The following is a 21,096-nucleotide window of genomic DNA, read 5'->3' as shown; positions in this document are numbered from 1 at the left end:
CACTGAGCGTAATGCTCATCTGTTTGTAGCCTGGACACTTTGTTCCTTTTGCTGAGTTATGCAGCAGGAACCCACTGTCACCTCCCCATTCATGGGATCTGGGCCGTTTCTGCTTTCTGACTGTCATGCATTAGTGCCGTTAGGGACATTCACATACAAGCTTTTGTGTGAATGTGTGTCTTCACTTCTCCTGGGCAGGGGTGGAACTGCCAGGTCACATGGTACCTTCGTGTTTAGACCTTGAAGGAGCTGCCAGACTTTTCCAGTGTCTCTGAGCTGCGCCCGCTCCCACCAGACCAGCAGTGCAGGAGGGTTTTCCAGTGCCTCTGAGCTGCGCCCGCTCCCACCAGACCAGCAGTGCAGGAGGGTTTTCCAGTGTCTCTGAGCTGCGCCCGCTCCCACCAGACCAGCAGTGCAGGAGGGTTTTCCAGCTCCTCTGAGCTGTGCCCGCTCCCACCAGACCAGCAGTGCAGGAGGGTTTTCCAGTGTCTCTGAGCTGCACCTGCTCCCACCAGACCAGCAGTGCAGGAGGGTTTTCCAGTGTCTCTGAGCTGTGCCCGCTCCCACCAGACCAGCAGTGCAGGAGGGTTTTCCAGCTCCTCTGAGCTGCCCCGCTCCCACCAGACCAGCAGTGCAGGAGGGTTTTCCAGCTCCTCTGAGCTGCGCCCGCTCCCACCAGACCAGCAGTGCAGGAGGGTTCCAGCTCCTCTGAGCTGCGCCCGCTCCCACCAGACCAGCAGTGCAGGAGGGTTTTCCAGTGTCTCTGAGCTGCACCCGCTCCCACCAGACCAGCAGTGCAGGAGGGTTTTCCAGCTCCTCTGAGCTGCGCCCGCTCCCACCAGACCAGCAGTGCAGGAGGGTTTTCCAGCTCCTCTGAGCTGCGCCCGCTCCCACCAGACCAGCAGTGCAGGAGGGTTTTCCAGTGTCTCTGAGCTGCGCCCGCTCCCACCAGACCAGCAGTGCAGGAGGGTTTTCCAGTGTCTCTGAGCTGCGCCCGCTCCCACCAGACCAGCAGTGCAGGAGGGTTTTCCAGCTCCTCTGAGCTGCGCCCGCTCCCACCAGACCAGCAGTGCAGGAGGGTTTTCCAGCTCCTCTGAGCTGTGCCCGCTCCCACCAGACCAGCAGTGCAGGAGGGTTTTCCAGCTCCTCTGAGCTGTGCCTGCTCCCACCAGACCAGCAGTGCAGGAGGGTTTTCCAGCTCCTCTGAGCTGTGCCTGCTCCCACCAGACCAGCAGTGCAGGAGGGTTTTCCAGCTCCTCTGAGCTGCGCCCGCTCCCACCAGACCAGCAGTGCAGGAGGGTTTTCCAGCTCCTCTGAGCTGCGCCCGCTCCCACCAGACCAGCAGTGCAGGAGGGTTTTCCAGCTCCTCTGAGCTGCGCCCGCTCCCACCAGACCAGCAGTGCAGGAGGGTTTTCCAGCTCCTCTGAGCTGCGCCCGCTCCCACCAGACCAGCAGTGCAGGAGGGTTTTCCAGCTCCTCTGAGCTGCCCCGCTCCCACCAGACCAGCAGTGCAGGAGGGTTTTCCAGTGTCTCTGAGCTGCGCCCGCTCCCACCAGACCAGCAGTGCAGGAGGGTTTTCCAGTGTCTCTGAGCTGCGCCCGCTCCCACCAGACCAGCAGTGCAGGAGGGTTTTCCAGTGTCTCTGAGCTGCGCCCGCTCCCACCAGACCAGCAGTGCAGGAGGGTTTTCCAGCTCCTCTGAGCTGCGCCCGCTCCCACCAGACCAGCAGTGCAGGAGGGTTTTCCAGCTCCTCTGAGCTGCCCCGCTCCCACCAGACCAGCAGTGCAGGAGGGTTTTCCAGCTCCTCTGAGCTGCGCCCGCTCCCACCAGACCAGCAGTGCAGGAGGGTTTTCCAGTGTCTCTGAGCTGCGCCCGCTCCCACCAGACCAGCAGTGCAGGAGGGTTTTCCAGCTCCTCTGAGCTGCGCCCGCTCCCACCAGACCAGCAGTGCAGGAGGGTTTTCCAGTGTCTCTGAGCTGCGCCCGCTCCCACCAGACCAGCAGTGCAGGAGGGTTTTCCAGCTCCTCTGAGCTGTGCCCGCTCCCACCAGACCAGCAGTGCAGGAGGGTTTTCCAGCTCCTCTGAGCTGCGCCCGCTCCCACCAGACCAGCAGTGCAGGAGGGTTTTCCAGTGTCTCTGAGCTGTGCCCGCTCCCACCAGACCAGCAGTGCAGGAGGGTTTTCCAGTGTCTCTGAGCTGCGCCCGCTCCCACCAGACCAGCAGTGCAGGAGGGTTTTCCAGCTCCTCTGAGCTGCGCCCGCTCCCACCAGACCAGCAGTGCAGGAAGGTGCCAGCTCCTCTGCGTCCTTGTGGCACTTCTGCTCTTTCTGCCCGTAGCTGTCCTGGTGGGTGTGGTCTTAGCAAGTCTTACCCTAAGAGACAGGTGGCAGACACACGGACAACACGTGCTGGAGGTAAGGTAGACCCAGTGCCTTCAGAGGCTTGAGAAGAGCTGCATCAGATTTTCAGGTCAGACCGGGAAGCGGTGTTTGATGCTCGTGGTTTTCTCTCTTGATTCGAAGGTGGTGGTGACCAACACGATTCCACACGAGATCCAGAAGCTGCAGTGCCCCAAAATCAAAACCGTGGACATCAGTATGATCCTGTCCGAGGCCATCCGCCGGATCCACAACGGGGAGTCCATGTCCTACCTCTTCCGGAACATCGGCCTGGACGACTGAGGAGCCGTCCGGGCAGCGACCCCCGGCCAAACTGGAAGTGTGGGCGGGGACTGGGGGTCTCGCCTCGCCTGGCGCGGCCTTTCTGGGGGGCCGTGTGTGTCGTGTTCCTTTGTGGTTAATACTATGAAGATAGACCAACTTTTTATGTCAATTTGGGTGTTTGTGAGTTTGGGCGATTTTTATAAAAGAAAACCTCTAGTCTCCTCTTAAAATAAGTTAAGATGTTCTTTAACTATTTAAAATGTAACTTGGACCAAGACATTTAAGCTCACAAACAGCCTTTTTCCAAAATTGTTGGGTACCAAGTGCTTAACAAATTTAATAGAATAAAACGGTCTACCGTGTGATCCTGCCATTGAAAAGCCAGAAAACTAGACTGTCGAATCCAGTAAATGACATTTTTAGAAATGCTTTTATAGACAAGCATATGGAATATGTGATCGTTATTTATTTTCTGCAACAAAATAAGAAATAAAAACTTACTGTGTTTGTGTGTCATTTTTTACACTTTGTGTTTTGGCAATTGTTTTATAATTAAAATAAAATGAAAGCTGAATATACACTTTGGAGTTGGAAATGTTCATCACCTTGATTACGTTTTTGCTTCTGCATCTGACTGGCGGTGGTGCGGTGGATAGAGTGTCAACCTGGGATGCTGAGGTCCCAGGTTTGAAACCCGAGGTCACCGGTTTGAGTGTGGGATCATAGACATGATCCCAAGGTCGCTGGCTTGAGCAAGGGATCACTGGCTTGGCTGAAGCCCCCCAGTCAAGGCACATGAGAGAAGCAATCATTAAAAACAACTAAAGTGAAGCAACTACGAGCTGATGCCTCTCATCTCTTTCCTCTCCTCCCCCCCTTCTTGTCTCTTAAAAAGAAAAACGCAGCCCTGGCCAGTTGGCCCAGTGGTAGAACGTCGGCCTTGCGTGCAGGAGTTCCAGGTTCGATTCCTGGCCAGGACACACAGGAGAAGCGCCCATTTGCTTCTCCACCCCTCCCCCTCTCCTTCCTCTCTGTCTCTCTCTCCCCCTCCCACAGCCAAGGCTCCATGGGAGCAAAGTTGGCCCAGGCGCTGGGGATGGCTCCATGTCCTCTGCTTCAGGTGCTAGAATGGCTCTGGTCGTGACAGAGCTACGCCCCGGATGGGCAGAGCATCGCTCCCTGGTGGGCGTGCCGGGTGGATCCCGGTCGGGCGCATGCGGGAGTCTGTCTGACTGCCTCCCCGTTTCCAGCTTCGGAAAAAGGAGGAAAAGAAAAAAAAACAAACTCAAAGTGAGCCTCTCGACTTAGTTGTAGAAAACAGCTTGGAATGGCTCGTGAAGGGAGCGGGAGCAGGGTCCGAGAGCCCCTGGGGCCTGCGGAAAACGTCATTCTCATCACCCACCCCTCAGTCCCATGTCCTCTCCTGAGCAGGCGAGCGCACGCCCACACCCTTCGGAGCTCTGCCATCGCTGAGACAGTCCTTCGTACATGACAAGGGGACACGTCTCCATACTTTCTGCAGTTTGCTCTTTCACTTAAATGCATCATCTGTGTCATAAAAGCCACCTCCTCTTAATGATCACAGCATTCCATGATTCACTCGAGATGGACTTGGAGGCAGTTCCCAATGTTCTGCCACCTTGCCCTTTCTCACCCCTGCTGCCGTGGACACGTGTGTTTCCAAAGGGACAGGCAGGCAGGTGATATCTAATAGGAAGACCCAGTAGGGTCCTGTCTGTGTCTCTTGCAGAAACGGGAGTCACCGACGAGCCAGCCAGCTCGGAGTGTCATCCACCACCCGGAGCAGTCAGCTGGGCAGGTGCCCCTCGTGTCTGGTTCTCACCACTCATCCACCTGGTTGAGCGGAGGCACTGAGAAAATAAACCCAGAGATGTCTTTTCTCCCTACGTTCCCCCCCACCCCCAGAAAAAGAGAGACGGTTCCAGTCCTCCTGCTTTGGCCCCGGCCAGCCCCTCTCCCACCCAACCCCCACTCCTCCAGATGCTTTTTGTGAGTCTGGGCTGTAACATGAAGAAACAGATACGACTGTGTCACTTAACGACGGGCATAGGTTGTGAGAAGTGCGTTGTAGGTGATGTCATTGTGTAAACATTGTAGAGGGCACTTACCTGGAGCCTTCCTAGGGTCTGGGGTGTCGACACCGTAGTGCACGCACTCCGTCCTTGACCGAAATGTTACAAGGCGTGTGACTGTGTTTGGATCCTTGCACAGAGCTCCTGCGAAGCCCTTGGGTTTTCCAGACTGAGAAGAGGACGCCTAGATAATTTAAGGATAAGGGATGGTCCCCTGAAAGACCAAGGCACGATTAGAGGGGGGGGAACCTCCAGTGCCCCCCCCAACCTTCAGGAGAAGAACGGGGATAGAGCTGGAGTTAGTCGCCAGTGGCCCATGACTTAGATAATGAAGCCGCCATAAAAACCCTACAGAACGAATGGGGTGGGCAAACACACCCGTGTGCCAGGACAGTGACTGTCCCCAGCTCCACGGGGACTGGAGCGCCTGTGCTCGGGGGACCCTTCTGAACCTCACTCGATGCGCCTCTTTATCTGGCTGTTCACCTGTGTCCGTCCTCCCTTTTGTAATAACCAGTAATAGTAAAGTGTTCCCCCGAGTCCTGAGAGCGGTTCTAGCAGATGATCAATCCGAAGAGGGAGTTACGGGAACCCCCCTCCCCCAATTTATAGAGACACTTGGTCAGAATTATGGGAGGCCCAGGGCTTGCAACTGGTGTCTGAAGCCGGGGGTCGGGGGGACAGTCTTGTGGGACTGAGCCCTTAGTCGGTGGAGTCTGGGCTAACTCGGGCAGACGGTGTCAGAATTGAACTGAATTTCAGGACACCCAGTTGGCGTCCAGAGAGATGGAGAATTGGTTGGTGGAGAAAACACCACACACTCGGTGTCAGAATGGTGTTTGAAAATCATGACGTGAGTTCTTCCTCTTGGGATGGACGCGGCTTTCACGGTGTGATATGGTCGGATTCTCTGCTGGGCGGGTCCCCGGCGTTCCGGTGCCATCCTGGGTGAGCTGGCGGGGAAGTTGTATCTGTGGGTGTGGTCACGGTGGGTCGGATGGGGTGGGGATGTACAATGTGACTGGGCTTGAGTGTGGGATGTCACCCTCGTGTCCTCCAGTGCCACTCTCTCCCTGGCCCCGCCCATCGGCTCCTCCCAACCCATCCCCTTTGTCCAGGAATTTTTATCAGAAGCGGGTGGGAGGTGTTGTCTCTAAATGATTTATTTCCTTCTGAGACCCAGGCTGAGGAAAGGGGACCAAATACTATTGTTTTTCTTTCTTTCTTTTTTTAAATGAGAGGAGGGGAGATAGTGGGGCAGACTCCCACATGCATCCCAACTGGGATCCACCAGGCAACCCCTGCCTGGAGCCGATGCTTGGACCAACAGAGCTATGCTCAGTGCCTGGGGCTGACATTCCAACCAGTTGAGCCACTGGCTGTGAGAGGAGAAGAGAGAGAAGAGAGAGAGAAGCAGATGGTCACTTCTCCTGTGTGCCCTGACCAGTGATCGAATCCAAGATGCCTGCATGTGTGGCCAATGCTCTAACCACTGAGCAAACCGGCCAGGGCCTCAACTGCTTCATCTTTAGGGGACAGGTTTAATAAATCAAATCTGGGTCCTTCCGATGGCTGCATAAATGACCTTTTGATTGACGGTGCATTTCTAGCAATGGCTTTGGAAGTAAATGCCTTCCGAGAGATTGGTTTGTCGAAGGCAAAGGTAGTTGGGGGGGGAGGCGGACAGTCTGAGCCTTCCTGGCTCTCCTGTAAGCAGCGCCTTGATCTCTTCTCTCCTCTGTCCAGTCCTGTGTGTGAAGGAGTTAGTCATTAACCCCTCTCCCACCGCTTGTTACTGAGCAACAGGCTCAGCCGGTTCCCGGGGGGCAGCCGCTCACCCATGAACCTCTGGAGGGCTGAGTGTCCTGGTTGCATGCCAAGCGCATGGCAAAGCCACAGGCCATTGTCACTGAGCTGCCCGCCTGGCTTGTGCACGCTGACTTTAAGTAGTGAGCAAGTATCGGGGCCGATGGACCCGATGGCATCTGATGGAACCAGAGCCACCACCGCTGCTGGCAGGGACGAACTGGGGGTCAGATCTGGCCAGAGCTCAATCCCAGCCTTGCCTCTGAAGGGACTGTGCTGCACCCGGTGGCTCAGCCTCCTGGCCTCCATTCCTGACTGTCCTGTGTCACCTGAGGTGGTTTGCTCAGCACACAGGGGTCAGTGTGCAGAAAAATAAGGAAAGAAAAGCTCAGCACAGCCCTCAGCCTCAGGCAGGTGCTTGCTAGATAGCAGGTCCCTCCGTGGTCCTAAGAAGACCACGGGGACCCGAAAAGATGGTCAAGATGAGGGGCTTGGGCCTGTCTCACCATTCTAGAAAGAGAGGGAGAGAAAAAAAAAAATTTGGTGACAAGTCTTTATTGCCCAACGTAAGTACATTCAGGGGCCAGGACCGTTGTGGCTGGAAGGACACCATGTGACGTGAGCGTCCCCACTCAGGGTCCTCGGCCACTCCCAGCCCAGAGGCTGCAGAAGAAGGTCTGCTCAGAGGCCAGGCATCTGTCCCCAACCTGCCGGGCTTTTCTTTATTTAAAAAAAAAATTATTATTATTATTTGTGTGTGTGTGTGTGTGTGTGTGTGTGTGTGTGAGAGAGAGAGAGAGAGAGAGAGAGAGAGAGAGAGAGATGGATTTGTTGTTCTACTTACCCATGCACTCATTGGTTGACTCTTGTATGTGCCCTGACCTGGAATCAAACCCGCAGCCTTGCAGCGTTGGGACGATGCTCTAACCAACGGGGCTCTAACCAACGGGGCTCTAACCAACGGGGCTCGTTGGCCAGGACCCTCCCTGCTCCTTCTCCGGGTCAGGTGATAATGGATCACCGAGCGCTTTCGGGGACCATTCTGATTGCCTTTGGACCCGCTGAAGTTTACTTTTCCCCAACTTCCCCTGAACTGAAGGAGGCTGCCTTTCTGCTGTCTCCACAGCGGGGGGCATGGGGGGGTGGGGGGAGAGTGGAGGAAACAGGCTGGACTTTGCAGCAGTGTCCCGGCGCACGGCCACGCCGTGGGCTGCAGATGCCACGATCTTGCTGGTTTAATGATCAATTCCTCCCTGCCAGGAAGTCCTCTTGGACCCGGCTTGGCCCCCACTACGTTCCCTCCGGCTCAGAGAAAGCACCGCGGCCAGTGGCAGAACAGGATGGCGGAGCACAACGCCACCGGCGACCCCCTTGCCCCCGGGTCGCAGCTGAGTGTGGCCGACATCATCGTCATTGCCGTGTACTTCGCCGTGAACGTGGCCGTGGGCATATGGGTGAGAGCACTGAGCTGGGGCCTGGCGACCGGGGGCCCGTCCCCGTGGCAACGACCTCATCTGGGGGGGTGGCCCGTCCCCGTGGCAATGACCTCAGCTCCCCGGGAGGCGGCGGCCAGCGCACACCGAGCTCCTGCTCCCCGTCCTGGGGTGAATTTGTTGGCGACCTGGACTGACTTCCTTTCTCCCTGTTCGGGCAACTGGTTCTCCACCCACAGAGTGGGGAGGAAGAAGGTCTCTCTAAGGGACAGATGTTCTGGGGAGCCGCTGGGCTTTCCTAGGGCTGGGGCCCCAGGCAGCACGTGTCTACCCGGCCTCCGTCTCCTCCACGTTGGGTGGGCTCACCAGGTGAACATCTACCTGGACCACAAATCACAGGGGTGCCCGGCTGTTCCCCAGACCTACTTGCTGGACCAGGACCCAGAGGTGTGGAGGGGCGCTCCAGGCCTGGGTATCTTATTTTTATTTTTACCATTTCTTTACGGAGTTTACAGAGAGGAGAGGGAGAGGTGGGGGGAGTGAGAAGTATCAACTCGTAGTTGCTTCACTTTAGTTGTTCACTGGTTGCTTGTCGTCTGTGCCTTGACCGGGCAAGCCCAGGGTTTCAAACTGGTGACCTCAGTGTTCCAGGTCCATGCTTTATCCACTGTGCTACCACAGGTCAGGCGTGTGTCTTGATTTTCAACAAGCTCCCCGGCGCACCTGTGTTTGCCACCTTGCCTGATTCAAAAGCCAGTTTCTCTCACCCTTGATAAGAAAGAGTCATGCCCTGGCTGGTGGGCCCAGTGGATAGCTCGTCAACCCAACAGGCATATGGATGTCCTGGGTTTGATCCCCGGTCAGTGCACACATGAGAAGCAACCATCTCCTTCTCTCCCTCTTCCCCTCTCGTAGCGAGTGGTTTGATTGGTTCGAGCATTGTTCCCAGGTGCTGAGGATAGCTTGGTTATTCCAAGTGTCAGCCCCAGGTGCTGAGGATAGCTCAGTGGATTTGAGCATTGGCCCCAGATGGGGGTTCCCGGGTGGATTCCAGTCAGGGCACTTGCAGGAGTCTGTCTCTCTATCTCCCTTCCTCTCACTTACAAAAAAAGCGAGAGTCACGATCAGAGCCCATCACAGCACCCAGGGGAGTGCAGGCCCGGCTGGGCGGGTGCCACGCAAGCCGCCCGTCCTCCCCCAGCTCAGGCCAGGGCCAGCCGCATGGGCAGGAGAACCAGGCTGCGGGCGGGGGTTGCACGGGGGCCTCCTGTTAGTCTGTGACGCTGATCCCTGAGGCCTTCTGGACCAGGAAGTCCATGTAGGAGACCAGACAGCTGTGGGTCTGCAGAGGTCAGGCTTCCCGTAAAGTACCGGGGGTCCCCAGCCCCGTGGCCTTGAGCCCCGACATGCTGTGGTCTTCATCTCTGGGGAGAAAGAACAGCTCTTCTGATCTCCTTGGGCTCCAGGACTAGCTCTGAGGACTGGGGAGAGGGCAACGGCTGTGTCCCCTGCTCTGGACCCTAGAAAATGTCTTGGTTTTCTGGGCCTCAGGGTCTTGATCTATAAGATGGACACAGCACCAACCATGTCCTTTAGTCCCAAGTCCCTGAGGTGGGGGGAGCTCTGTCTAAGAGGTCCCCATGGGACTGGACCCTGCTGTTGCTGCTTTCATAGGAGCAGTTGTGGTGATGGTGGTGGTGGTCACAGTGGTGGCTGGAATATTAGTGGTCATTGTTGTGCTAATTATAACAGCAATAACAGCAGCAGCAGTAACTGAAGTGGATTCCTTTGTGATTAAAGGGTAATCACAGCCCTGGCTGGGTAGCTCACTTGGTTACAGCGTCATCCCGTTACACCAAGGTTGTGAGTTCGATCCCCAGGTCAGGGGGCACATACAAGAATCAACCAATGGCCCTGGCCAGTTGGCTTGGTTGTAGTGCGTTGGCCAGCGTGTGAAAGTCCTGGGTTCAATTCCCAGGGCACACAGAAGTGCCCATCTGCTTCTCCACCTTTCCTCCTCTCCTTTCTCTCTGTCTCTCTCTTCCCCTCCTGCAGCGAGGCTCCATTGGAGCAAAGATGGCCCGGGTGCTGAGGACGGCTCCATGGCCTCCGCCTCAGGCACTAGAATGGCTCTGATTGTTGTAGAGCAACACCCCAGATGGGCAGAGCATCGCCCCCTGGTGGGCATGCCAAGTGGATCCCGGTGGGGCACATGTGGGAGTCTGTCTCTGCCTCCCCACTTCTCACTTCAGAAAAATACAAAAAAGAAAAAAAAGAATGAATAACATCAACAAAAGAAACAACAAATTGATGTTTCTCTCTCTCTTCCTTCCTCTCTTTTCTAAAGTCAATTTTTAAAAATGGTAAATCACAGTGGTGACCATCGGGAAAGTTGGGCTCCAGTTCTGACTCTGTACTCCGGCCTCAGTCCCCCCCCCCCCACAGCATGAATCTGGGCACCCACCTCCCTAGGCTGTTCCAAGGAGTACAAGGGGCCCGTGGACGTACCTGGTGCCAGCCATAGTGGGCAATGCTCCTGGGAGAGTTGGGAATTTAGAGGGGGCACGTGTGTGTGCGTGTGTGTGTGTGTGCGCGTGTGTGTGTGCATGGCACAGAATGGGCAACAGAGGCTTTCTGGATGAGAGGAGGCAAGAAGAAGGCGGAGACGTCAGCGAGAGCTCTTGCAGGAAGTGGGGGTGAGGATGCTTTCTGGGAAGCTCGTACCTCCGTAAGGTATCTCGGGCATCTGAGGCCAGGCCCTCTGCTGCCCTGGGATGAGGGCCCATCAGCCCTTGCTGGTCAGGATCCATCTCTCCCAGCTCAGCTTGGCTGTTGCCCAGGCGATGTGAGGTTGTCCCCCACTCCCACCCCCGGGGCCATGCCGGTCCAGCTGCGTTCAGCTGGCAGAGAGCTGTGAGCATATGCGGGAAAGAACGAGGCTAGGTGAGGAGGGTGCAGGAGTTGGATCCCACAGGGTTGTTAAGTCCTCCTGACCCAGAGGCCAACCACAGCAACCCGGGAGGGCACAGCCCTGCAAAGGTGCCACGACAGTGAGGTTATGAGACAGCCAGGAGACAGCCTTCAAGGAGGTGTTCCTGGAAGAGAGGGCTCTGAGATAAACCTTTACACCCATTAAGGTGCCTATTAACAAGTGACAGAAAACCTGTCCCATCCTGAAAAGTCCAGCAGCGGGGAAGGCTTCAGGTACAGTGTGATCCAGGGGGTCACAGTATCATTGTGGTTCTCCCAGCCTCTGCCGTGTGGAGCTCTGTCCTGAGCCCCGTCTCCCTCAACAAGGAGACAAGATGCCCAGCCTAGTGGGTGAGCCTGGGTTTCATTCTGACTCCAGCACGTGCCGGCCAGGCATGCTTCCACCTCTGAAGCCCCGGCTTCCTTGTTGGCAATACGGGGATGGTCAAGGAACCTACTTCATGGGGCTGTTGTGAGGACTAAAAACCTCACAGAGGTAAAGCACCGGAACCGGAACCGGAACCGGAACCGGCTCGGCCACAGAGGGGCTCTCGGTGGGTACTAACTAGGCTTTCACGGGCGACGCAGGCCCCGGAATCCCGGCGTCCTCGCTCACCTCCCGGGAGCCCAGGAGCAATCCCAGCCACACCCTCTTCACTCAGTGGCTGTTCCTGACCCGGACCTGACGGCTAAGGAAGGTGATGGGCTCCGGTCCCCAGAGGCTGGAGGCTGAGTGGCGACCACTCAAGCCAGTTGCCCAGAAAGAGGAGGCTTGCTTAGGAAGGGAAAGGGGACTAGGAGGCAGTGGGCAGTGCCCACGACGTCCTGGAAAGGTGAGCTGGCAGGTTAGGAAAGAGCGTGGGCGAAGGCGGAGCAGCCCACACAGCCAGCCGGGTGTGTGTGTGTGTGTGTGTGGTGTGTGTGTGTGTGTGTGTGTGTGGTGTGTGTGGTGTGTGTGTGGTGTGTGGCCGTGTGTGTGTGTGTGTGTGTGGCCGTGTGTGTGTGTGTGTGTGTGTGTGTGTGTGTGGTGTGTGTGGTGTGTGTGTGGTGTGTGGCCGTGTGTGTGTGTGTGTGTGGCCGTGTGTGTGTGTGTGTGTGTGTGGTGTGTGTGGTGTGTGTGTGGTGTGTGTGTGTGTGTGTGTGTGTGTGGTGTGTGTGGTGTGTGTGTGGTGTGTGTGTGGTGTGTGTGTGTGTGTGTCCGTGTGTGTGTGTGGTGTGTGTGTGTGTGTGTGTCCATGTGTGTGTGTGTGTGTGTGTGTGTGTGTGTGTGTGGTGTGTGTGTGTGTGTGGCCGTCCTGGTCAGATCGAGTTTTCAGACCGCACTGCGTTCAGGACAGCTGACTCGCGGGGGACAGAGAGGAGGGGGGCGCTGGGGCTGGAGACCAGCAGCAGGGAACCACATCAAAGGGTTTGAATAGCAGGTCTTGAATGTGGGCAGTGGGACAGTGGAAGTCAGGAAGGAAGAGCCTGGAGTCAAAGGTGGATGAAGGTCAGTTGAGGCCCGGGCGCAGAAGGAAATATTGGACCCCTTAAAAGAGAGAGAGAGAGAGAGAGAGAGAGAGATAGGAAAAATAAAAATACAGGTTAACTGTATTTTAAAATACATAAAAAAATATTATGTACTATTAATGTTAGAATTGCACATAGGAAACCAAACTTGGTGTCATTAGAAAAAAGTGTCAAGTTGGGGTTTTACGGGGCCCTTCAGAAGTCGGGGCCCAGGGTGTGTGCCTGGTGCGCCCGCCGTTAAATCCGCCTCTGACTAGAGTGATGGGTATTTTGTGGCCCAGACTCTTACGCTGTGATGTGTATGCTGTGAAAAGGGAATGAAAGATGCGTTTGTAAATACACCACCTGTGCCCCTCTCCAAGTTCCTCCTGTTCTCCAGTTCGCTCCTTTCCTTTTCCGTCTTTCTTTCTTTCCTTTCTTTCCTTTTTCTTTTCTTTTTTTCTTCCTTCCTGCCTCCCTTCCTTCCTTCCTCCCTCCCTCCCTTCCTTCCTTCCTTCCTTCCTTCCTTCCTTCCTTCCTTCCTCCCCTCCCCTCCCCTCCCTCCTCCGTTTTTTTCTTTTTTTTAGCGAGAGAGACAGAGAGAGAAGGGGGCAGACAGGGACAGAAATGAGAGGCATCAACTCATCGTTGTGGCACCTTAGTTGTGCACTGATTGCTTCTCATACGTACCAGCTGCCTGGTGTGTGTGTGTGTGTGTGTCCCTCCCCCAGGCTCAGAGCGCCCCCGGGGGACTGAGCCAGGGCCTGGAGTAGGCTAGAAATTACTGAAGCCCTGGAGAAGCTGACTGCTGAGCCCAGGGGTGGGGGGAGTGAGCTGTGGCTGGGGACCTGGCTGCTGCTGCTGCTTTTTTTTTCAAATAGTGTTGAGAAAACAGCTGTGTCAGGCTTGCTCTCTGGTGTCCCGGCTGCGAGCACTTTTCATGATTAGTGCCTGAGCACGAGGCAGAAAGCCACGTGTGTGTCTCTGTGAAAAGCTACTGGGTGCTTTCCCTTGGGGGGGTTCTCCCAGACACCGCTCCCCTGCCACCGGGAGGTGTGGTTCCCTGGCTCCCTGGCTGCCACCGCCACCCACCGGAGGGGCTGTGTTCCTGACCCCTTGCCCTCCACCGCGAAAAGCAGGTTCTCCTCTGTTTATTCGCCCACCCGGCTCTGCGAGCCTCCCATCAACAGGGCCGGCCCAGCGCTTTCTGGCTCCGCAGTGCCTCTACTGTCTGCCTGAATCCAGTGTGAGCCGGCCTGGCCCTGGCCACCGGCCTCACCCTGAGCCACGGGGTGATTGTCCAGTGTAGTTTTTGAGGAGTGGCCAGACTTTCCCCCAGCCACGCACAAGGATCCGGTTTCTGCTCTGTCTCCGCAGTCCTCCTGTCGAGCCAGCAGGAACACCGTCAGGGGCTACTTCCTGGCCGGCCGGGACATGACCTGGTGGCCGGTGAGTGCACCCCGATCCTCCCCACCCCCCTCCCCATGGGGGCTGCGTCCGGCCTCCGGGTCCACCCGTGCCGGCCTCCCGGAGGTCAGTGCCCCGGCCAGCTCAAGCCGGCGGTGATGGGGTGCAGGCTGCGGCTGCCGGGGGTCCCCCAGCTGGGGGTGTCGGGGTGGGGTGCTGGAGATTGTGTGAAAGGTGGGGGCTCAGGAGCCTGGGTGGCCCACAGCTGACTCTCTCCTCTCCCTCTCTGTCCTCCAGATCGGGGCCTCCCTCTTTGCCAGCAGCGAGGGCTCAGGCCTCTTCATTGGACTGGCAGGCTCGGGCGCGGCTGGCGGCCTGGCTGTGGCAGGCTTTGAGTGGAATGTGAGCTCCCAGGGAGCGGGTGCAGGCTGTGCGGAGGGCACAGCCATCTTGGAAGTCCCTGGATGGGGGTCTCCTCGGAGCCCACCCCTCGATGGCCAGGGGCCACCTCCCAGCAAGTGGGCTCAGCTGAGGTCCACATGTGTTTCCATGCAGCACTGTTCCTGGGAAAGTCTGGTCTTAATGCCAAAATGCTGGACAGACCAGCAGGAGCGGGGGCTGCTAGCCTTGGTCGGGGCCATCTGGTTACGGAGGTGTGAGGAGGGGAAGGGGCCGCCCTGGGTTCGCACGGCCGGCCAGGCCTCCGGACCCCTGGTCCCACTGGAGCGGGGCTGGTAGGGGCTGTGCCCACTGCCCTCACCCGCCTCTGTTTCCCACAGGCCACCTACGTGCTGCTGGCCCTGGCCTGGCTGTTTGTGCTGATCTACCTCTCCTCGGAGGTGAGCCTGCCCCTGGGGCTCCGGGCAGCCTCACCTGGGTCTGGGCCCTGGTTTGACTTGGCAGTGGTGACGGGCAGGGCCCTCTGGCTTCACTCACAAGTTGGTGAACCCTCTGAGCTGTGTTTGTTATCAGTCCAATTGCTCTTCTTATCAACCTGCAGAGGCAGGTCCCTTGGGACGTCAGCCCAGGCACCTTGTTAGCTGGTTTCCACTGCCCTTGCGTGCTGCTTCCTGGGGGTGGTTCTCCGTCTGCCTGGGTTCAGAGGCTGCACACCTGGGCCGTACATCTGGGCAGCACACCTGAAGAGCACATCTGGGTGGCACATCAGGGCGGCACACGGGGCTGGTACACCTGGCTGGCACACGGCAGCACTGTCCTCAGCTCCGCCCACTCCTTTAGCCCCAGCTGAGCAGCCACTGAGTCTGGGGGAATCTCATTTCCTGGCTTTCTCTCCATCTGTCCCCAGCTCTGCCCCTCACAGCCACCTTCTCCACCCGGCTTCGACATAGCTCACGGGCTTTGTCCTAACAGCGCCCATACCTGTCCCTCTGTCCCAGCCACGGCCCCTCCAAGCCATTCCTCACTTCAGCCTTTCAGGAGCCAGCGTAAGCCTGCCACCCGCTGCCCCAAACCCTCAGGCTTATGCTGAGAGCCCTTGTGTCCTGGACATCACTGCCCAGTGTGGGCCTGGGCCTCGCCCTGTGTCCTGGACATCACTGCCCAGTGTGGGCCTGGGCCTCGCCCTGTGTCCCGGACATCACTGCCCAGTGTGGGCCTGGGCCTCGCCCTGTGTCCCGGACATCACTGCCCAGTGTGGGCCTGGGCCTCGCCCTGTGTCCCGAACATCACTGCTCAGTGTGGGCCTGGGCCTCGCCCTGAGGACCCTCCTCATCACTGCCCAGTGTGGGCCTGGGCCTTGTCCTGTGTCCTGGACATCACTGCCCAGTGTGGGCCTGGGCCTTGTCCTGTGTCCTGGACATCACTGCCCAGTGTGGGCCTGGGCCTTGTCCTGTGTCCTGGACATCACTGCCCAGTGTGGGCCTGGGCCTTGTCCTGTGTCCTGGACATCACTGCCCAGTGTGGGCCTGGGCCTCGCCCTGAGGACCCTCCTCATCACTGCCCAGTGTGGGCCTGGGCCTCGCCCTGAGGACCCTCCTCATCACTGCCCAGTGTGGGCCTGGGCCTCGCCCTGAGGACCCTCCTCATCACTGCCCAGTGTGGGCCTGGGCCTCGCCCTGAGGACTGGACATCACTGCCCAGTGTGGGCCTGGGCCTCGCCCTGAGGACCCTCCTCATCACTGCCCAGTGTGGGCCTGGGCCTCGCCCTGAGGACCCTCCTCATCACTGCCCAGTGTGGGCCTGGGCCTCGCCCTGAGGACCCTCCTCATCACTGCCCAGTGTGGGCCTGGGCCTTGTCCTGTGTCCCGGACATCACTGCCCAGTGTGGGCCTGGGCCTCGCCCTGAGGACCGGACATCACTGCCCAGTGTGGGCCTGGGCCTCGCCCTGAGGACCCTCCTCATCACTGCCCAGTGTGGGCCTGGGCCTTGCCCTGAGGACCGGACATCACTGCCCAGTGTGGGCCTGGGCCTTGCCCTTGTGTCCCGGACATCACTGCCCAGTGTGGGCCTGGGCCTTGTCCTGTGTCCTGGACATCACTGCCCAGTGTGGGCCTGGGCCTTGTCCTGTGTCCTGGACATCACTGCCCAGTGTGGGCCTGGGCCTCGCCCTGAGGACCCTCCTCATCACTGCCCAGTGTGGGCCTGGGCCTCGCCCTGAGGACCCTCCTCATCACTGCCCAGTGTGGGCCTGGGCCTCGCCCTGTGTCCCGGACATCACTGCCCAGTGTGGGCCTGGGCCTTGCCCTGAGGACCTCCTGGCCCTGGAGACTGGGCGTGGCCCAGGAGGGCACTCAGCCCCTGCCCCGCCCGCCTCCCCAGATCGTCACCATGCCCGAGTACATCCAGAAGCGCTATGGGGGCCAGCGGATACGCATGTACCTGTCTGTCCTGTCCCTGCTGCTGTCCGTCTTCACCAAGATCTCGGTGAGCTGCCCCACCCCCAGCTTCTCGCCGGCGTCACCGGGAAACGTCCCGCTCCGGGGGCCCCTCCCACGGGCCTGACACCCTCTCGTCCCTGTCTGCCTTGCTTTAACATCCGGGGAAACAGAAGCCCAAAGAAGGGCGATGGCTTGACCTCGGGCCACACAGCGGGTTTGTGACCGCTGGCCCAGGGCCCCCGGAGCGGTGGGCTCAGCAGCCGGCATCGTTGGGGGGAAGGAGAACTTAGTTCTGTGACTCCTGACTCACCTGAGGTTCTAACGTCGGGGGCCTCCGGGGGTTCCCAGTATCGGGGGGTGGTGCTGGGTGTCCTGGTCTGCCTCCGGCCAGTCTCCTTGGGCCTGCAGGAGTCAGGACTGCTGCTAGGGGGCGCCGAGAGCCCTTGTGGTCTGGGCTGAGGTTCAGAGGCTGCAAGGAGCTGACCTGCCTGTCACCTGGGGCTGGTCAGCTCCGTCACTAACTGACCCCCAGCCGTACCCTCCTGGCCTTGGGGTGCCACCACAGCGGGGACTTCCAGGCCTCTCTCCCTGGGCGGGGGGCTGACCCTGGTCCCCCTGGGAGGTTCAGAGCATCAGAGCACCCACCAGGACGTCACCCAGGACTTGGTGGATGTTACAATTTACATGTTAGGAGACGAAGGCCCAGGGATGGGATGTGACTTCTCTCAAGCCCTCTGATGCTTCCTGGCAATGCAGGGCCTGGTTCTCATTCCCCTGGGGCCGCCCAGCCCCCTGTGCTCTGCCTTCTGAGGGCTCAGGAGGGAAGCTTGGCATACGGGGTGGCAGGAAGTGCTCAGTGAGACCTGGCCTTCTCCTGATGGGGGAGGAGAAGTCCCCCTGGGCCCTCCCTCCTCAAGTCAGCTCTGGGACCAGCACAATCCAGACACGCCGGCCACTCTGTGGAGGGAGTGGACACCTTGCTGGTCAGCCGGCAGCTGCGGGCAGGGCTCCCTGGAAACGAGGCCCAGGGAGAGGGAACAGCTCTGACCTGGCACCTGGCCTGCTCCTCTGTCTACCTTGGGTGTGGGGACAGTGCGGGGTGGCCCCTCTGCAGACCCCCCGAGCCTTGTCCGGGCCTGGCCTGTGCTGTGCGCCCCCAGGACCCCCTGAGGGCTCACAGGCCAGTGTCGCTCCACCTTCCGTACGAGGTGCTCTGAGTGTTGTCAGGGTCCTTCCTTGGGGTCCCTGTTAGAGACCAGAGGGACCTGGCTCTTCAGTTTAGCCTTCTCCACTCGGGCTGCCCTGCCCCTCCCCCACTCCGCACCGCCCCCCACCCTGGACCAGTCGTCTCCCCTGGAGTTGGGGGGGCCAGTGTGGACTGAGTGAGACCTGGCTCTGCCCTCCAGGACCAGCACCCCAGGGGGAGGCAGAGGCGTTCACAGGGGGGGCCAGTGTGAACTGAGTGAGACCTGGCTCCGCCCCCCAAGACCAGCACCCCAGGGGGAGGCAGAGGCGATCACAGGGGGGGCCAGTGTGAACTGAGTGAGACCTGGCTCCGCCCCCCAGGACCAGCACCCCAGGGGGAGGCAGAGGTGTTCACAGGGGGGGGGCCAGTGTGGACTGAGTGAGACCTGGCTCCACCCCCCAGGACCGGCACCCCAGGGGGAGGCAGAGGCATTCACAGGGGGAGCCAGTGTGGACTGAGTGAGACCTGGCTCTGCCCCCCAGGACCAGCACCCCAGGGGGAGGCAGAGGTGTTCACAGGGGGGGCCAGTGTGAACTGAGTGAGACCTGGCTCCCGCCCCCCAGGACTGGCACCCCAGGGGGAGGCAGAGGTGTTCACAGGGGGGGCTAGTGTGGACTGAGTGAGACCTGGCTCTGCCCCCCAGGACCAGCACCCCAGGGGGAGGCAGAGGTGTTCACAGGGGGGTCAGTGTGGACTGAGTGAGACCTGGCTCCACCCCCCAGGACCGGCACCCCAGGGGGAGGCAGAGGTGTTCACAGGGGGGTCAGTGTGGACTGAGTGAGACCTGGCTCCACCCCCCAGGACCGGCACCCCAGGGGGAGGCAGAGGTGTTCACAGGGGGGTCAGTGTGGACTGAGTGAGACCTGGCTCCACCCCCCAGGACCAGCACCCCAGGGGGAGGCAGAGGTGTTCACGGGGGGGGCCAGTGTGGACTGAGACCTGGCTCCCACCCCCAGGACCAGCCCCCCAGGGGGAGGCAGAGGTGTTCACAGGGGGGGCTAGTGTGAACTGAGTGAGACCTGGCTCTGCCCCCCAGGACCAGCACCCCAGGGGGAGGCAGAGGTGTTCACGGGGGGGGGGCAGTGTGAACTGAGTGAGACCTGGCTCTGCCCCCCAGGACCAGCCCCCCAGGGGGAGGCAGAGGTGTTCACAGGGGGGGGCCAGTGTGGACTGAGACCTGGCTCCGCCCCCCAGGACCAGCACCCCAGGGGGAGGCAGAGGTGTTCACGGGGGGGGGGGGGCAGTGTGAACTGAGTGAGACCTGGCTCTGCCCCCCAGGACCAGCCCCCCAGGGGGAGGCAGAGGTGTTCACAGGGGGGGGCCAGTGTGGACTGAGACCTGGCTCCGCCCCCCAGGACCAGCACCCCAGGGGGAGGCAGAGGTGTTCACAGGGGGGGCCAGTGTGGACTGAGACCTGGCTCCCACCCCCAGGACCCGCACCCCAGGGGGAGGCAGAGGCGATCACAGGGGGGGGCCAGTGTGGACTGAGTGAGACCTGGCCCCGCCCCCCAGGACCGGCACCCCAGGGGGAGGCAGAGGTGTTCACAGGGGGGGCCAGTGTGGACTGAGAGAGACCTGGCTCCCATCCCCAGGACCGGCACCCCAGGGGGAGGCAGAGGTGTTCACAGGGGGGGCCAGTGTGGACTGAGTGAGACCTGGCTCCCACCCCCAGGACCGGCACCCCAGGGGGAGGCAGAGGCGATCACAGGGGGGGCCAGTGTGGACTGAGTGAGACCTGGCTCTGCCCCCCAGGACCGGCACCCCAGGGGGAGGCAGAGGTGTTCACAGGGGGGGCCAGTGTGGACTGAGTGAGACCTGGCTCCGCCCCCCAGGACCGGCACCCCAGGGGGAGGCAGAGGTGTTCACAGGGGGGTCAGTGTGGACTGAGTGAGACCTGGCCCCGCCCCCCAGGACTGGCACCCCAGGGGGAGGCAGAGGTGTTCACAGGGGGGGCCAGTGTGGACTGAGTGAGACCTGGCTCCGCCCCCCAGGACAAGCCCCCCAGGGGGAGGCAGAGGCCTTCACAGGGGGGGCCAGTGTGGACTGAGTAAGACCTGGCTCTGCCCCCCAGGACCGGCACCCCAGGGGGAGGCAGAGGCCTTCACAGGGGGGGCCAGTGTGGACTGAGTAAGACCTGGCTCTGCCCCCCAGGACCGGCACCCCAGGGGGAGGCAGAGGCATTCACGGGGGGGGGGGCAGTGTGAACTGAGTGAGACCTGGCTCCGCCCCCCAGGACCGGCACCCCAGGGGGAGGCAGAGGTGTTCACAGGGGGGGCCAGTGTGGACTGAGTGAGACCTGGCTCTGCCCCCCAGGACCGGCACCCCAGGGGGAGGCAGAGGTGTTCACAGGGGGGCCAGTGTGGCCCTCGGAAGGGGTGGCATTTGAGTTGGGCTCTAATGGAGGAAGGAATAGTGACAGAGGCCTGGGGACAGGGGCTCGCAGGACGGGTCTGGGGGCGACTGGGTCTGGGGGCTGGGACTTTAAGGGTCTCTAAGTCGGAGGAGCTCCTCCCAGAAGCAGGGAGCCGGGGAGGCTGACTTCCGAACAGTGGGAGGCAGAGGCGGGCGAGGCGGCCGAGTGCTGGGCCCGTGGAGGCCAGTCTGCTGTAACCAGTCAGCTAGACTTAAAGGGCAGGTGGCCAGAGCCCGCAGGTCAGGCACACAGGCCAGCGCTTTGCTCTGAGGGTAGCTAGGGTCCAGGGAGGGGTCCTCAGCCGTGGCTGGATGACCACCAGGTGGAAGGAGGGGTGCTCCCTAGGGCCCCCCCACACCCCTCACCCCTGGCTCTCTCGCTGGCATCTCCAATCTGACCTTGGCAAGAGCCGTCCCCCACCCTGGACCTCAGTTTCTTCTTAGGTCCCATGGGGGCTCCCCCCGCCCCCACACACGCTGCCTAAGCCAGGGGCCTGCTAGCACCCTGCCGTCCACCTCTCCAGAAGGAGGAGGAGGAGGAGGAGGAGCCTGGGCCGGGAGGTGCGGGAACACGGGCTTCAGGGGCCATCGGCGTCCACCTGGGCTCCGTGTCCACCTGGGCTGTGTCCACCCGGGCTCCGTGTCCACCGGGCTCTGTGTCCACCTGGGCTCCGTGTCCACCCGGGCTCCGTGTCCACCTGGGCTGTGTCCACCCGGGCTCCGTGTCCACCCGGGCTCCG

The 21,096-nt window shown here is 60.1% G+C and overlaps 2 protein-coding genes across 6 annotated transcripts in view; both read left to right on the top strand.

The window, feature by feature from the left end:
* Positions 1–3,234, top strand: part of PRPSAP2 (phosphoribosyl pyrophosphate synthetase associated protein 2) — a 37,525-nt gene extending 34,291 nt beyond the window's left edge. For all 5 annotated transcript variants that reach the window (XM_066365005.1, XM_066365001.1, XM_066365002.1 and 2 more), the window contains one exon: positions 2,523–3,234. In XM_066365005.1, the coding sequence (XP_066221102.1) occupies positions 2,523–2,681 (159 nt within the window). In that variant the 3' untranslated portion in view covers positions 2,682–3,234. The remainder of the gene's footprint in view (positions 1–2,522) is intronic.
* Positions 3,235–7,834: 4,600 nt separating this feature from the next.
* The window catches only part of SLC5A10 (solute carrier family 5 member 10), a 66,418-nt gene continuing 53,156 nt past the window's right edge, over positions 7,835–21,096 (top strand). Inside the window, 5 exon segments of the mRNA XM_066364998.1 lie at positions 7,835–8,016; positions 13,831–13,902; positions 14,158–14,262; positions 14,640–14,699; positions 16,640–16,744. Of these exon segments, the coding sequence (XP_066221095.1) occupies positions 7,903–8,016; positions 13,831–13,902; positions 14,158–14,262; positions 14,640–14,699; positions 16,640–16,744 (456 nt within the window). The 5' untranslated portion in view covers positions 7,835–7,902.

The sequence above is a fragment of the Saccopteryx leptura genome, chromosome 2, assembly GCF_036850995.1.
Source record: "Saccopteryx leptura isolate mSacLep1 chromosome 2, mSacLep1_pri_phased_curated, whole genome shotgun sequence".
Classification (NCBI taxonomy): domain Eukaryota; kingdom Metazoa; phylum Chordata; class Mammalia; order Chiroptera; family Emballonuridae; genus Saccopteryx; species Saccopteryx leptura.
The sequence above is the reverse complement of the archived record's forward strand: the minus strand, read 5'-3'. Positions and strand labels throughout refer to the sequence as shown.